Source organism: Seriola aureovittata, chromosome 12 (genome assembly GCF_021018895.1).
Source record: "Seriola aureovittata isolate HTS-2021-v1 ecotype China chromosome 12, ASM2101889v1, whole genome shotgun sequence".
Classification (NCBI taxonomy): domain Eukaryota; kingdom Metazoa; phylum Chordata; class Actinopteri; order Carangiformes; family Carangidae; genus Seriola; species Seriola aureovittata.
The window spans coordinates 18,825,019-18,838,701 of NC_079375.1; the positions used below are offsets into that span (position 1 = coordinate 18,825,019).

General features: G+C 40.8%; 1 protein-coding gene across 7 annotated transcripts in view; it reads left to right on the forward strand.

The window, feature by feature from the left end:
• kcnn1a (potassium intermediate/small conductance calcium-activated channel, subfamily N, member 1a) overlaps positions 1–13,683 on the forward strand; it is a 51,885-nt gene that overhangs the window by 8,238 nt on the left and 29,964 nt on the right. Inside the window, exon 1 of one of the 7 annotated variants that reach the window (XM_056390672.1) lies at positions 892–1,001. The exons of 5 other annotated variants lie outside the window; for them this stretch is intronic. In XM_056390672.1, coding sequence (XP_056246647.1) covers positions 933–1,001 — 69 coding nt within the window. In that variant the 5' untranslated portion in view covers positions 892–932. Of the gene's footprint in view, positions 1–891; positions 1,002–12,878; positions 13,023–13,683 lie in introns of those variants that run through there. One more of the 7 variants, XM_056390673.1, reaches the window with a different exon arrangement.

A 13,683-nucleotide genomic window follows, 5' to 3' on the forward strand; every position in this document is an offset into this window, starting at 1 on the left:
AGATTATCTTTTGGATTTACGATTCATTTCACACTTGCCTTTAACACACGTACAGTAGGGGCTTGCACACATGTCCACGTCACACACACACACACACACACACACACAGACACATACTGTAGGGCAGCCCACACAAACACTGATGTTACTGTAAGTGGTGTTCCAATACTGCTCCACTTGATATAGTTCATTCGCTTTGCGTTTCATTTGAGTGAGCCTGCACAAGGAGAGGTGTATTGAATTACTTGCAGTCCAGTTGAATACAAAGAGTGGAAAGAAAGAGTGTTCGGGGCAGGGGGGGGGGGGGGGTTTCCTCAGTCGCCATGAGCCTCGTTGCTTACTTACTCCACGGATAGAGTCACAGCATGGCAGATGTTTTCGCTCTGCCAGCAGTCGATGCAATTTGTAACTTGACTGCTCGACCTCTCACGATGTTTTCCTTTTCTAATGTGTGTTGTAACTTACAATCTTTTTTTTTTTTTTTACTCTGTAGCATGCCAAGTCCCCACCACGGCTCTTAGCTTAATAAATGGCCGCAGTTCATTTATATGGTAATTCCTGTGAGATTCTAGCCAAGGGATGTCAGGCATATAATGTATCACCGCAATGCATATGCCTTATGGCTAATTAGGTTATTGATCTGAGGCTGTTCCTGCGTTAGGGCATGATCACAACACAAAAGAGTATGAGAGTATGAGTAATGCAGCTGTAAGCAGATATTTGTCATTCATTACAAAGCTGGAGAGATTCAGATGTACAGTGATGGCTTCATACTGTATGTGTGTGAATATACGTGTCTTTCTAGCTACCTTACAATACTGTCGACGTGTGAGCTCATTGAATCATTTCAATATTGCCTGCTGGCTGTTTTCAAATGTTTGTTAAACACAGTGTTCGGTGGGAGAGCAGAGTGCATTAACGAGATGTGAGAGATGTGTGATTTCATCATACTTTGCTCACACAGTCGACCAACGCTTCGCTTGCAGCCTGCCCTTGAAAATGTAAGTTGGAGAGCTTCTCCTGCCATTGTGAAATTCCATACTGAGAGTGTTTGGTTTGCGTGTGTGTGTGTGTGTGTGTGTGTGTGTGTGTGTGTGTGTGCGCTCTTGTCGTGCATGTGAATACATGTGTGTATATTCATAATGAGTCCCCTGCTCTGCCTGTGCTCTCTCATTGGATCCCCCCCCCCCTCCTTCTCATCAGGTCTTTATGCCTTCAGGTCAGAGTTTGACTGCTGATCCCCTGAGCTGCTGCACTACTTAATTTACAGCACATGATACACAACCATTCCCCTGTAAAACTCAATCACAGCCTCTTCTGTCCACTGATAAATATTCAGTGAAGAACAAAAAGCCTGAGCTGATCCGTCAGATCTACCCTGCCTTCAGCAGTTTATAGAGAATCTGAGTATTATTTGTTACCTTGATCCAAACAAAACATGTTCTGTCTGGGAATAAAAACATGAGCCCAGCCTCTAATCTGGAGGCCTTCGTGTACGTATGTGTATGTATGTGTATCTAATATATGTAAATTACTATGTGTGAGTCTTCATCAGCAGCCATAGTGGCTCTTCTCCAACACACAAGCTTTACACATTGAAACAGAAGACGAGTTGAATGAAGCTGCCCCCCCCCCACCCCCACCCCACCCGTTCGTTACCTCAAATCACCTAGCTGGAGAATATGAAACAGCCTTCATGAATACCACAGTTGTGGGTCTGTGGAGGTTGACTGGAGGCGATGTAAGCTGCAGAAAAACATCTGCTCCATGGGGCCTTTTTTTTTTTTTTTTTTTTTTGAATGCATGCGTACGTTCGTCTGCGTGTGTTTTATGTGTTTGTGCACATTTGTTTTGTACCTGTGTTTATGTGTAAAGGCAAAAAGGGTGAGTGAGTGAGTGGATGAGTGGGAGGATGGCTTTAGTATATCATTATCATGTGGATGCCACGGCCTTGCCTTCAGATGGCAAAGGCCACATTAACTCTATTGCAGCTTGTAGTCATGTGGAAGACCTTCCTCCTCAGGAATCCTCCACTGTATTGCTGCACTGAAGTCGTCTCCAAGAACAATTTCCTGTTTTTGAGCCACAGCATCTGGTCTCCATGCTTAATTATGCATCTGCAGTCGTGTTTACAAAGAGGGTGAACTGTACCGTACGTGGTAATGGGTGTGCGTGTGTTTCCAGTACTGTTTGGGAAGTGAATGGATTAAAGCGTCGGTTTTATAACAATATATGAATGCAATTTTTATTTATCAGATTTGGTTCCTGAGTGTCCACACAATGCTGACATGCTGACATGGAAAAAAAAAAAAAAATGTAGTGCCTGTTTTCCTCCCTCAATCCATCTCCCTGTGTTTTTCTCTGGTTTTCGTTCAGGGTTTCTATGGTGTTTGGCTCTCTGCGTGTTGTAGTTCCTATACAGCTGCGCCAGCGTCCATTATTGGCCTCCCTCTGACTGTTAACCCCTTAATAGGCCACCGGTCTGCACACTTCCCCTTTTGTCACTGCCGTTTTCTCTTTAACCCTTTCACGAACAAAGCTGCTTCCCATCTCTCTCCCTTCTCTTTCTTTGAGAGTCCATTTTCGATCACTCACTCGTTTCCGCTCCCCAGCCACCGCTTCTTCTCTGACTGGAAAAAAAAGCTTTTTTTAAATAGAATCAATTTACATTAAAGGGCCCAAGGGGCATTAGAAAACTGCAGCACTTAATTTCATAACCAAAAAAAAAAAAAAAAAAAAAAATCGCATAGGGAAGCTGTTGCTGGAGGCTGTTAGCACAATTCCCAGAACTTTTATCATGTGAGACGTAATAGACTTGCATGAAAGACAGCTCCTCTTGACTGTAGTACAGTACAGTGTGGGGTCTGGTTATGGTTCACCTACCTGAAAACAAGATTACTTGCAGTGCAGTAAAGTACAGTAGGTATGTGTGTGTGTGTGTTTGTGTGTGTGTCTTAATTTCTTTCTGGAAACCTCTGTGGGTGAATACAAATGTGCTGCTTTTCCAACTGGCCTCTGTTTCACTTCACCAGAGAAAAAGGGGGGTTCAGAGCCAGATAAGGATATTCAATTAGCTTGCGTCCATGGAAGACCGCTGCACCAGTCAGAGCATGCTGGAGCCGAGTGACATATGGTAAGGGCTCTCTGTTAGAGTGGAGGAGCAATGAAACCTGATATCTTCTCATTTCATCTTGTCACTGTTTCAGTAATTTTCCCATTGGAATGTCAAACACATACTGTCTGCCTCAGTAGATATCATTTTTTCCCCCTTTTCTCAACGGGAACGTCTCGTCTTAGAGACGAAAATGGAAGATAACTAGAATACAGGGAATCAAACCGAATGGTTTTGAGATTAAGACTATTTGAGTATAAACCGTTTTTTAAATTTTTTTATATTAGTGTTTATTTTCCACAGGAAACTTATTAAAACCAATCATTGGTATTTAAAATTGATATATTCTCCTTAAGACACTGGTGAAATGCCACAAAATGAGAATTCCTGTGATTCCCCATCACTCTCTCTTTCCCTCCCTTTCTTGTCCTCTAGCTTCTCCTGTTGGCTCGTGTCCTCCTCCCGTCATAAATCTCAAGCAGGACGTTTCCAGGCAACTCTCCAGTCAATCTTTACTGAGTTTGTTGCACTATCGATCTGTCCTGTGCTATAGGTTGTCCTGGCTTCTCTCTCCGCTATTGATGTTTTTGCCTCGGGGATAGAAAGAAACAGCCTCAGCCTAAATTTACCAAGGGCTCGTTTTCAAATGACTTACAATCGCCTCACAGTGAAAATAGAAGTTGTCAGGCGGTGGCATTTATACATTGATGCTGTTGTTGGTTCTCCCAGTAGTGGCTGCAGCTTGATAGGAGGTAAAGATTGTGGGATTGTGGTGTGGCTTGTGGAGCACTTAAGGGTGATAATCTCTGTGAGGAATATATGGCCACTGTGGTGCTGTTGGGATGTCAAATAGCCGCCAGGGGAACAGTCGCCTAATGAAGATGGTTTAGTCTTCAGGGTCCACATGGACTAAACTATATTTCAAGCTTTTTGTTGTTTGCTGTGTTTGATGTTTTCAGTGTGTTCTGTGCGTCTCGTATCCCTAACCCACATGCATCACCGGCCGTTTTGATTAGTTGGAAAAAGGACATGGTTATGAGAGGCCATTTAGGGTCATAATTCACAGGCCTGTTTGTTCTCGCGCAGGATCATAATGTTACGTAATGTTACACTGTACTCTCCTACACACACTACTGTACCCTCTTACATGTGCAATCACAGCCAATTTTTTCTAACACATAACTATACTTATCTTAGACTCTGCCATAAAGTGTACATATGAGAGGATAATTGTACATGTGAATGTTAATGGACGGTGTGTACGTGACGTTACTCTGCACTGAAGTGGCTACAGTCTCACTCTATCACAGGCTGCTACTATTTCTCACACACTTTTATAGGTCTTTGTCCTTTAACACACAAAATTACACATAACCTGTCTTTTACATACACATTTACTCTTTGTCACACAATAGGTTTATCATCCTCACACACAGTTATAGTGTCTCATTCGTGCACTACTATCTTTTCATGTGCACTGCCATTCTTTCTCACACACACTTGTTTTGTTTCACATACTCTGCACAATATCATAATACTATTCTATAAACTCGCATAGAGCAGCAGTGTGTTCATTCACGTACACTGTTATTCTCCTATATACTCCAGCATACGTCGTGATTTCTCTCGTCCAGACGATACATTAAACCTCTCTTCCAATCCTGTCATGTCCGTCCAGTGCAGACAACACTGTTAAGTTTCGACTCTGCACAAGCCGTAGGGAGGGGAGTTATGGGGGACGATTGGGTATAAAAGTCTTTAATACCGGACGCCTGGGTTTGTATCCTGTTTAATGCTTCAAGTCAAGAGTGATTTCTTAATCTCCTACCCATGTAGTTGAGCTACTTAGATTTAACCATAACTTACCATTCTTTACTTAACGTAACCATTTGTTATGGTCTCCAAGCAATATGCTTAAAACTCTTGAAACTTTTAAAATCGTAGTCACACTATACAGTATGTCAGGAAAGGAAAAACTTCAAAGAAAGTTGGCAGAGAATATTAACTTTTTGTTGTAATGCTGCTGAAAAATGTAATTCAGGCAGCCTTACATGTCACTGAAAACATATCTAGTAAGTGCACATTATTATACATACAGTATATGTATGTTTTTTGCAGAAATGATATTTGTCTTTCATAAACTACTATAGAGGTTATAATGGTACATTGGTGGAGAGAGTCATGCATTAATTTCAAGTTTGATGGGTCTATTCCTGAGCTCCTCCTGTTCACGTGTCAGTGTTTTTAAGCAAGACACAAACATATGTAAGTCACTTTGGTCAAATGCAGATCAGAGGTGCCTGACAGCGAGTATGATTTCTGGCCTGAACCTCTTCTCATACATCTGAGTTTGTGTGGGAATTTGTCAAGCACAGGGTCTGCCTCTTCATGACGGGGGTTATCAGCACAAATCTGGCATCAATCAAGCAATCAGCCATAATGGGAGTCTATGGAGACGAATGGGGCAATACTGTTGATTAGCAAAAATAAAGAGGATGCTTTAGAGAGCTGATTAGTGCAACGCTGAAATGCTCGTCTAGTCCCACTTCCACGTACAATGTCAAACCTCAAGGAGGAGGTTTTATGGAGGCATTCGCATGTCAACATCAACACTGAGAATATCAGATCGGAGTTATTCAACCTATAGTTATAAAACTATTCACCTATCTAACCTGGAATAGGCTGTTTTTAAATTAGATCACAAGTAAAGAACAGTTTGATATTTTCAAGGATCTTGTTGGATTTTTAAGTTCTCTGTTCTTTCCTTCTGTACCAAAAAAAGTACTTACACCGATCATTTGTTCTTTAGATTTAAAGAATTGCCATTTTCTCCCATTTTCTTGCTGTGTAAAAATAGATATTATAAAAAAAAACGATTTGAAATAACAAGAGCACAGTGAAGCAAGAGATTTCAGGAATTTGAACGTAAGTCCCCACAGAAATGAAACTAAAACTGCAAATGCTTCATGATTAAACCAACAGTAACAGCGGCCTAATCAGAATAAAAATCCATCGTATAACTGCCTTTTGTTAGAAAAGCTGATTCCAAAGGAAGTTTAAATACATTTTTAACTGAGTGGTTATTTCTTCTCTTTTTCCTTTTTTTCCCCCCTGAACATCAACACTCACGGCTCATGCTCACACACCCAAGCTATGCCTAAGATGCTCTCCTAGGTTTACTGTACATTACTGGTCATTTTACATGTCATAAGTCTTTGGCTGGGCAACCATCTTTTGTTAAGTGACATTTACTGGTTTCCAGAATATTCTGCAGCGGTGAGTGCTGCCTTCACTTTCTTCAATCAATAACCGCATTTTTAATAATACTGTTGCTTCATTAGAAAGTACGGCACTAATTGTATATAATATATATTTATGTATTTCAAAGCCCTTCTTTCTCATTGTTGTAAGTCAGGGATTTTCAAAGTCTGACACTGCGCACAACACCCCTCATCGGCCGTGGATGTAAACAGGAAATATACCGTACACTGTCCAAGCAGACTCCATGGCAACAACACTTAACAACATATTTACACTGTTACAAATTGGCACCATTAATAACATTTAGTAGTTCCTGTTTGCAATATACCCATGAATTTTCAGACAGCTGTCACTGCACTAAGTTAAAATGAGGATGAAAAGCTGATTTGCGGACGTGTATTGGTGATGGACATCAGAGATACTGATATCCTTGGGAAGTGAAAGTCACGTTGAATGTAAAAATATCTGTATCTGTAAAATTGACTCCCAAGAAGGTGTAAGGATTGTGATTGCATGTAACTGTACAATATTTACACTTTACTATACTATAATCACATTGCTATAGTGTGTATACTAGTATTTAATAGCAGATTCACACATCATCAAGGTCAAGGATCAACCCATCCTTTATGGCCCTGATCTACAAATCAAGTTTCTAACAACCCCCTCCTTTAATTTGCTGGAAATTAAAATTGCTCCTAATGAGGCAGGGGTGTCCCACAGGGAAAGTATCCCCCCCCTTCAGTTCTAACCCCAATCTCCCCAGGACCTAGTTTATGAGACACACACTCACACAAGCACACATGGAGTAACCTTGTTGGGTCCTAATTATAATAGTATTGTGTCTCTGTTGAACACAGTATGTTATTAGTCCTAACAATAACACATTCCCACAGGCATGTACCTGTGTCCTTTTTCCCCATGGAGCTTTTGTCTTGTTTTTGACTGCTTTTATTTTTCTAAATCACTAATTGAAGAATAACAGGAAAAGTTAGTGAGGCTGAGCTTTTTCTATAGAAGCCAAAAACTACCATCATTTTTAACTGCTGCTTGTGTGGAGAGTGAATGTTCAGACAGTGATTCTGATACAGAATTTGTATATCATCCTATATTATTATATTTTTCCCAGCCAGCTGTTGTATGTAGCCACCACCCTGCGGTTTTCATGCATTATTTACTTGTTTTGAAAGGCGACTTCTTTTAGAATCCTCTGTTTTAATCTTATTTTCACATAATAGTGTGATTTTCCTCTCTCTGTTTTATGACTGTATTTTTTACCACTGTGTAAATACACAAAAGCCAAACTAATTATGACCACATCGTGTTTTAGATGATTCATAGTATGAATGAATGTGATCTTTAAATGGTGCCAGCACTAAACTAAACAGTAAGAGAATCTTGTCTTTTTTTCTGCTGTGAGTTAATGCCATCGTCCCATATTTCTCTAGTCTAGTTCTTTTCCTCAGTAAAGGTTATAACATCCCTTAGGCGACTGCAGTGCTGAACTTGATTTTTTTTTTTTTTTGTTCATAATGTTCTCACAATTTATTGTGTGTAGATTTTATGGTTGCCTTTTATTCTCTTGCTGAGTTGCTGGGTTGGATCTTCACCGTGGGGATTTAATTGAGGCCACTAGTAATTGACACTATATAGCTTCTACCACTCTCTGCCACTTGCAACTAATTGTCCTCACTAAATGACAGTGTGCATTTAAGATATCTGATGGTGGTGGTCTTGAAAGTTTTACCACTAAAGTTATGAAATATGTATCTTGCATTACAGATGTTTTATTTGTTCCAGATCTTTGGCACTCACACAAAGTCATTTCAAGACCACCCTCGAGCACGCCAATAACAAGAATCATCAATTCAAAGCACTGGACTTTGTCAACAGAAGTTGGGGTTTTTGTCCTGTGTCCCTCCTGTGTAAAATTAGGTTATCCAGACACTTGGTTAAGCTTAGGGGAAAGATTGTGGTTTTGAAAAAGTCATTGTGGCCCATCTTGTGCTTCCAGCCAGTGTTGACATTTTCAGCATGTAACCAAGACAGTGAACTTTCAGATACCTTAACCAAGTGCTGACCTTAATATAACCATCTTATATAAATAGAATGAGAATATAAAACAAAAAGGTAATTTATAGGCTGGACCACAACAGCAGGGCCATCCCTATAATGGCAAATGTCCCTTACTGACTGACTGAGTGATCATATTTTCACCATTGGTCAGCTGAATCCCACATGACTGGACTGTGTATGGGTGGCAACTGTGGGCTCAGGGCTCATTTTATTTTATTTTATGATTTTATTTCTGACTCACTACGTCAATATTGATAACACAAGCGTATTTTGGGTTGAGATGTGAGCTTTACTATATTGTTATTATCTTCACTGTGGCAGCGTTAGTGATGTTACACACTGTAGATGTAGATGTAGTAGGTGTGTGTGTGTGTGTGTGTGTGTGTGAGTGAGTGTGTGTGTAAGAGTTTGAATAAATGTATGAAGTGAAAAATAAGACTGTGCACACTCTTCAATGTGCTTTTCATGTGTTTCAACACACATATTCCAGTCTTGTCCCAGTGCACATCGTGCAGCTGTCCACACACTCACCAACCTTACCAGACGTGTGAAGTCAGTGCGAAAATATTCTGGGAAAACTCTTTGAATATCGGCTGCCTCTTCAATCCCTGGGAATGTTGTGTCTTTGTGAAATGCAGCGACTTCAACTTACCCCTCAGAAGCTGCCTTCATTTAACAGCAGAGATGTAAGGACATGAAGTATACGGCAATAAGAGTGGGCACACACAGACTCAACTGCAGGAAATAGCATTTAGATAAAGATGACAAATTTTGATTTATAGTGGTATGACACGATTTGAACACCCGTGGTATTCATTTCTGAACACTTGATGCTCTAACAAGATTCTTCATTAAATATATATTGTTTATTTCCATCATCGCAGCACACAGACGGAGTACGCTGATGGAGGATTGTCCTGTATGAATGTGGGGCTGCAGCCTCTGGTTTTCCTCTGTCCTTACCAGCGCTGAGTAATGATCCACATGCTGGTCAGGGATGGACGGAGGAGCCCTGTTGCCTGCTGGCCTGTCAGAGAAATGTGACAGCGTCTAGTGTGCAGGGACAAACTGGAGAGTATAGCCTGCAGCTCTCAATCACTCCAGGGGCTGGCAGAGACACCCACAGGGAGCTGTCTTCCCTCTCTTTCATTTATCTCTTTCTATTTCGCTCCCTCTATCTTTCATGTTCCCTCAATTTTTAGATTTCTGCCTTATTTTGTCGCTTTTCCCTCTTCTTTTTTCTCTGTTGTGATCCTCCTTTCATGTCAGCCTTGTCGGCATCTGTCCCCTTTTCACAGATCTTACACATACACGTGGATCCTCTCAAACAATTCCTCCTCGTGCTTGTTTCGTTGTTGCACACTGTCTGCGTCAATATCCGACCTAATCCAATGCCTGGCTGAGGCTCAGCTTGTTCAACTAGCACACATATGCACACATCCTCCCACCCACCCACATACACACACACACACACACACACACACACGCATAATTAAACAGACTGGCATCCACATGCTCAACTCACAAACACACACACACACACACACACAGAATTGAAAACATTTGATTTTATAAAGCACAATTCCATTTTTAGGGTATATAAGCCTTCAAGACTGCAGCACTGTAGCCCTATACAAGACTAAAGAATGAGGATTTTCTATTAGATTTGAGCTGGCTGGAGAGAGACAGAGAGAGAGAGAGAGAAAGAAGAGTGAGGCAGAGAGTTGCCTTCATTTAAACTGTTCTGCACTGAGGCTTTTCAATTTGATTATGAGGCTCCATTTCATAGAGCCTGGATGCTGCGTGCCATTCAGAATGAAATTGAGCCGTTGGTCGACTGGCCGGGCAGCCTCCCCGTGTCTCCTCGGCGGGGGCATCAGAGGACAACAAGGGCAACGCTGGCCCACGGTGCCCTTGCACTGTTTAGTCGGGTTGCAGGGGAAATGTGAAAAGAGACGGGAGCTTGGCTGGATAAGTGGGTGAGAGTATGGAAGTGATTGAGTGGTTTGAGGTTTTGGAACAGGATGTGAGAACTCCTGCTGTAAAGTGTGTGAAGGACTCTTCAGTCTTACACAGGAAAAAGTCAGACACGCGTCCCTCGATATTCTCTCTCTTTATTTTGTGTCTATTTTGTGTAGTAGTGTTCAGAAACATAATGCGTCAGTGTTCACACAAACTGACTGACGGAACATTTGCCCATATTTGGGTCGGTCCTGACCTGGTTCAGTGACGAATGATCACCAGAAACAGGTAACTAAAGCTGAGGATGTAACAGCAGCCCTGCACCCTCGGTTTCCATCATCAATCCTGTTCATTTACGTTATTGGAGCAACACTTCCCAGGGTGTTCTCCTTTTACATCTCAGGCTCCTACTTTGTCCCATGGTGTCACAACATAGCTATATTACTCTGATTTATGGCCATGTAATTGGTCACTGGAAACCAAACTAGGGGAATACATTTTGTGTCTCATTATTCAGATTTTAGGCTCAAACATTTTAGTGGCTTCTGGTTTTAATATTTAAGAGAGGAGCCCTAAGCCAGATTACGATTACATGGGTTCAGTGAGAGCCTCGACTTTGCATCAGGGTGGATTTATGCTTAACTGAGGCCTGTCAGTCATCTGTTGTACAGTCACACTTGCTCAGAGGTCAGAGGTCATGCCGATCTGATGAATCCACATCTTGACTGTATCATGAGACAAAATGTAAATGATGTGAAATTTACAAATTAGACATAAAATGGTACAACTGCACTCAAAAAAGTGAGGGATAGGTGAGTCAGAGAGGCCACGTCTGGCACTAGAACATCTTATAAACAAAGAGAAACGGTTGAACACAGCTCAGTCTGACAATGATCTTGGGATATAACTACAGTACACAGTTTGTGAGAGACCGGTCACACACGATGGCTTTAACTTTAATTCTAGGGTTGGTGGTTCGGTTTTGAGCAGGGTGCTGCACCCCAAATTGCTCCTGATGTCTGTGTGTGGTAAGACAACAGTAGGACAAACAGTAAAAATACACTTATACTCTTGCACAAAACAGTATAAGCAACATTTTCTACAAACATGCACAACCTTTGTTTGAGGTAGTTGTCTTGATTGTTTCTCAGATATTATAGTCCAGGAGCCATATTTGCATATCAAGCATCTCAGAACCACTCTGAAAGTTTGACTGAGACTAAAAATACTACAGTTTTTTTACTTCCTACACAAAAGCAGGAAATTCTCTTTTGAGAATGAATGACATCATGTTGTGACACTCAGATCCAAAGGAATAATCATATTTTGTAGTTACTCAGTACCAGTTCGCTGTGGATTCAACACATTCAAAAGACTGACTGGCAGCTCGACTGTAGATCTTTATACAGGAAATAAGCATAGATACTTTAGAAACATTCACCAAAACTTATTGAAGTATCCGACTAAAATAATCTACGCAGATGATTTCAGTCCAACAATATTTCAACACTATCTTATGCTGCTCAGCTTGTACGTGTTTTGGCTACAATAACAATATTTTTTCTGGATAATTTTGCTGTTATTGGACTTCTGTCATAGTCTGTGCACATCTGTGCTTCATGTTCAGTCATATTTTGATGCTGATATTGAGTTTTCATGATTGTGAGCTGTTCCTGGTGCTGGGAAAATCCAAGATATCTATAATTTACATTGAAACTTTTTTAATTTTGTGTGACAGTGAAATAACAATGTAGCAAAAATACTTATGTAGTGAAATATACATGTAGTGACTGATTCTCGTTGCATCTCTTGCTCTTACTGCAGTAAGTAATAAATTGAAATAGTTCACGTTTTGCACAATGTACAAAATGAGTCAAAAGACACTGAGTGTCTTTAAGGAACTTGCTGGTATCTTAATTGTTGAACTTAGATCAAATTTTCGAAATTCAGCACTTTTTGTTCTGTTTTTATCCTCTTATAGAGAACAGAATCTGGACAACTATTGCCATATCAGTATCTTTTTCTGCAGTATTTCCTGTCATTCAAACCAAAAGTTCACTCACTACACGTCTTCAAAAGTGTAGAAGGGTCCTAATGGCACAGATTAAAAAGCAATTTAATACAGAAAAGGGGATTAGAAACACTATGGGCTGCACTAATCCCTAACCTTTAGTCCTGTTCTCATGGAGCCACAATATGCGCAAGACGATAGCATCACAGGACCGGAGTTAGTAAATTTCCATTAGGGCCGCCCTTCTTTATTCCCACCAGCACATTTAAAGGCATTAGGCATGCTTTGTCAAGGCTAATAAAAAGGGCCAGCGGTGCTATCACACACCCCCGACTTGTTTCGGAAAAAGCACTGTTCCATGTGAAGTTTTCATAACCCATTATGATAATCTACCCGAGTCTCTGAAGGGCAGGGGATAGACAGGCAGATAGATGCTTCTGGGGTGACTGCTCTACAGCGTCTGCATGGATAGAACATTTTCTGTCTGTGTAACTGGGACAGAAACTCACTCCTATCTGCCGGGAAGAGCAGAAACGATAGACGGCTGAATGTAAGAAGAGAAGAGCGGCCACGGCATCAGGTTGGAAAACAAACATGCAGGTGATTTAAGTAAAAGAAGTTTAAGTATTCTCCCATACATCATTCAAAATTGGAAATTATATACAAAGAGTACAATTTATTGGTTGAACGTTGTATTTTTATGCCAATGTGTTGCCAGTGTGTATGTGTTCTTCAACTTGCCCCGAAGGTGCCCTTATACCCTCAAGAAGATTTACAGTGTACAGTATCCTTTGAGTTTCAAGACAAATGGTTTCCCTTGTTTTTACTCTTAAAATAGTTGTAATCTCACATTTGGTCTCGGTGGCACGCCTGATTTGAGAAGTTTCATGTTTTCTTCCTCTCTGCGCTCGTTTGGGAAACTCGTGGCTCGTCTCTGCAGGGGAAGAGTGTTTCTCTGACGGAAAACAGGGTCATGCCGAACATTAATCATTCATATCTAAATTTGTGCAGCGCAAAGATTCAATTTTCTGCACTTTGTAGGGTCCACTATTGGTTATATGGTTTTATTTATACATCACAGCCCATTTATTATTTATTTGTTTTTGAGCCATCTAGGTTTGATGCCACTTTCTTGAAGGAAAACCTGGTACACACGAAACATAGTGTCCAATAAGGGAAGAACACAAAGGGAGTTCTTGAAAGTCCTAGTTTAACTGTAAAACGGTCTTTTTGTTTAAACACTTAATAACACAGATACAAA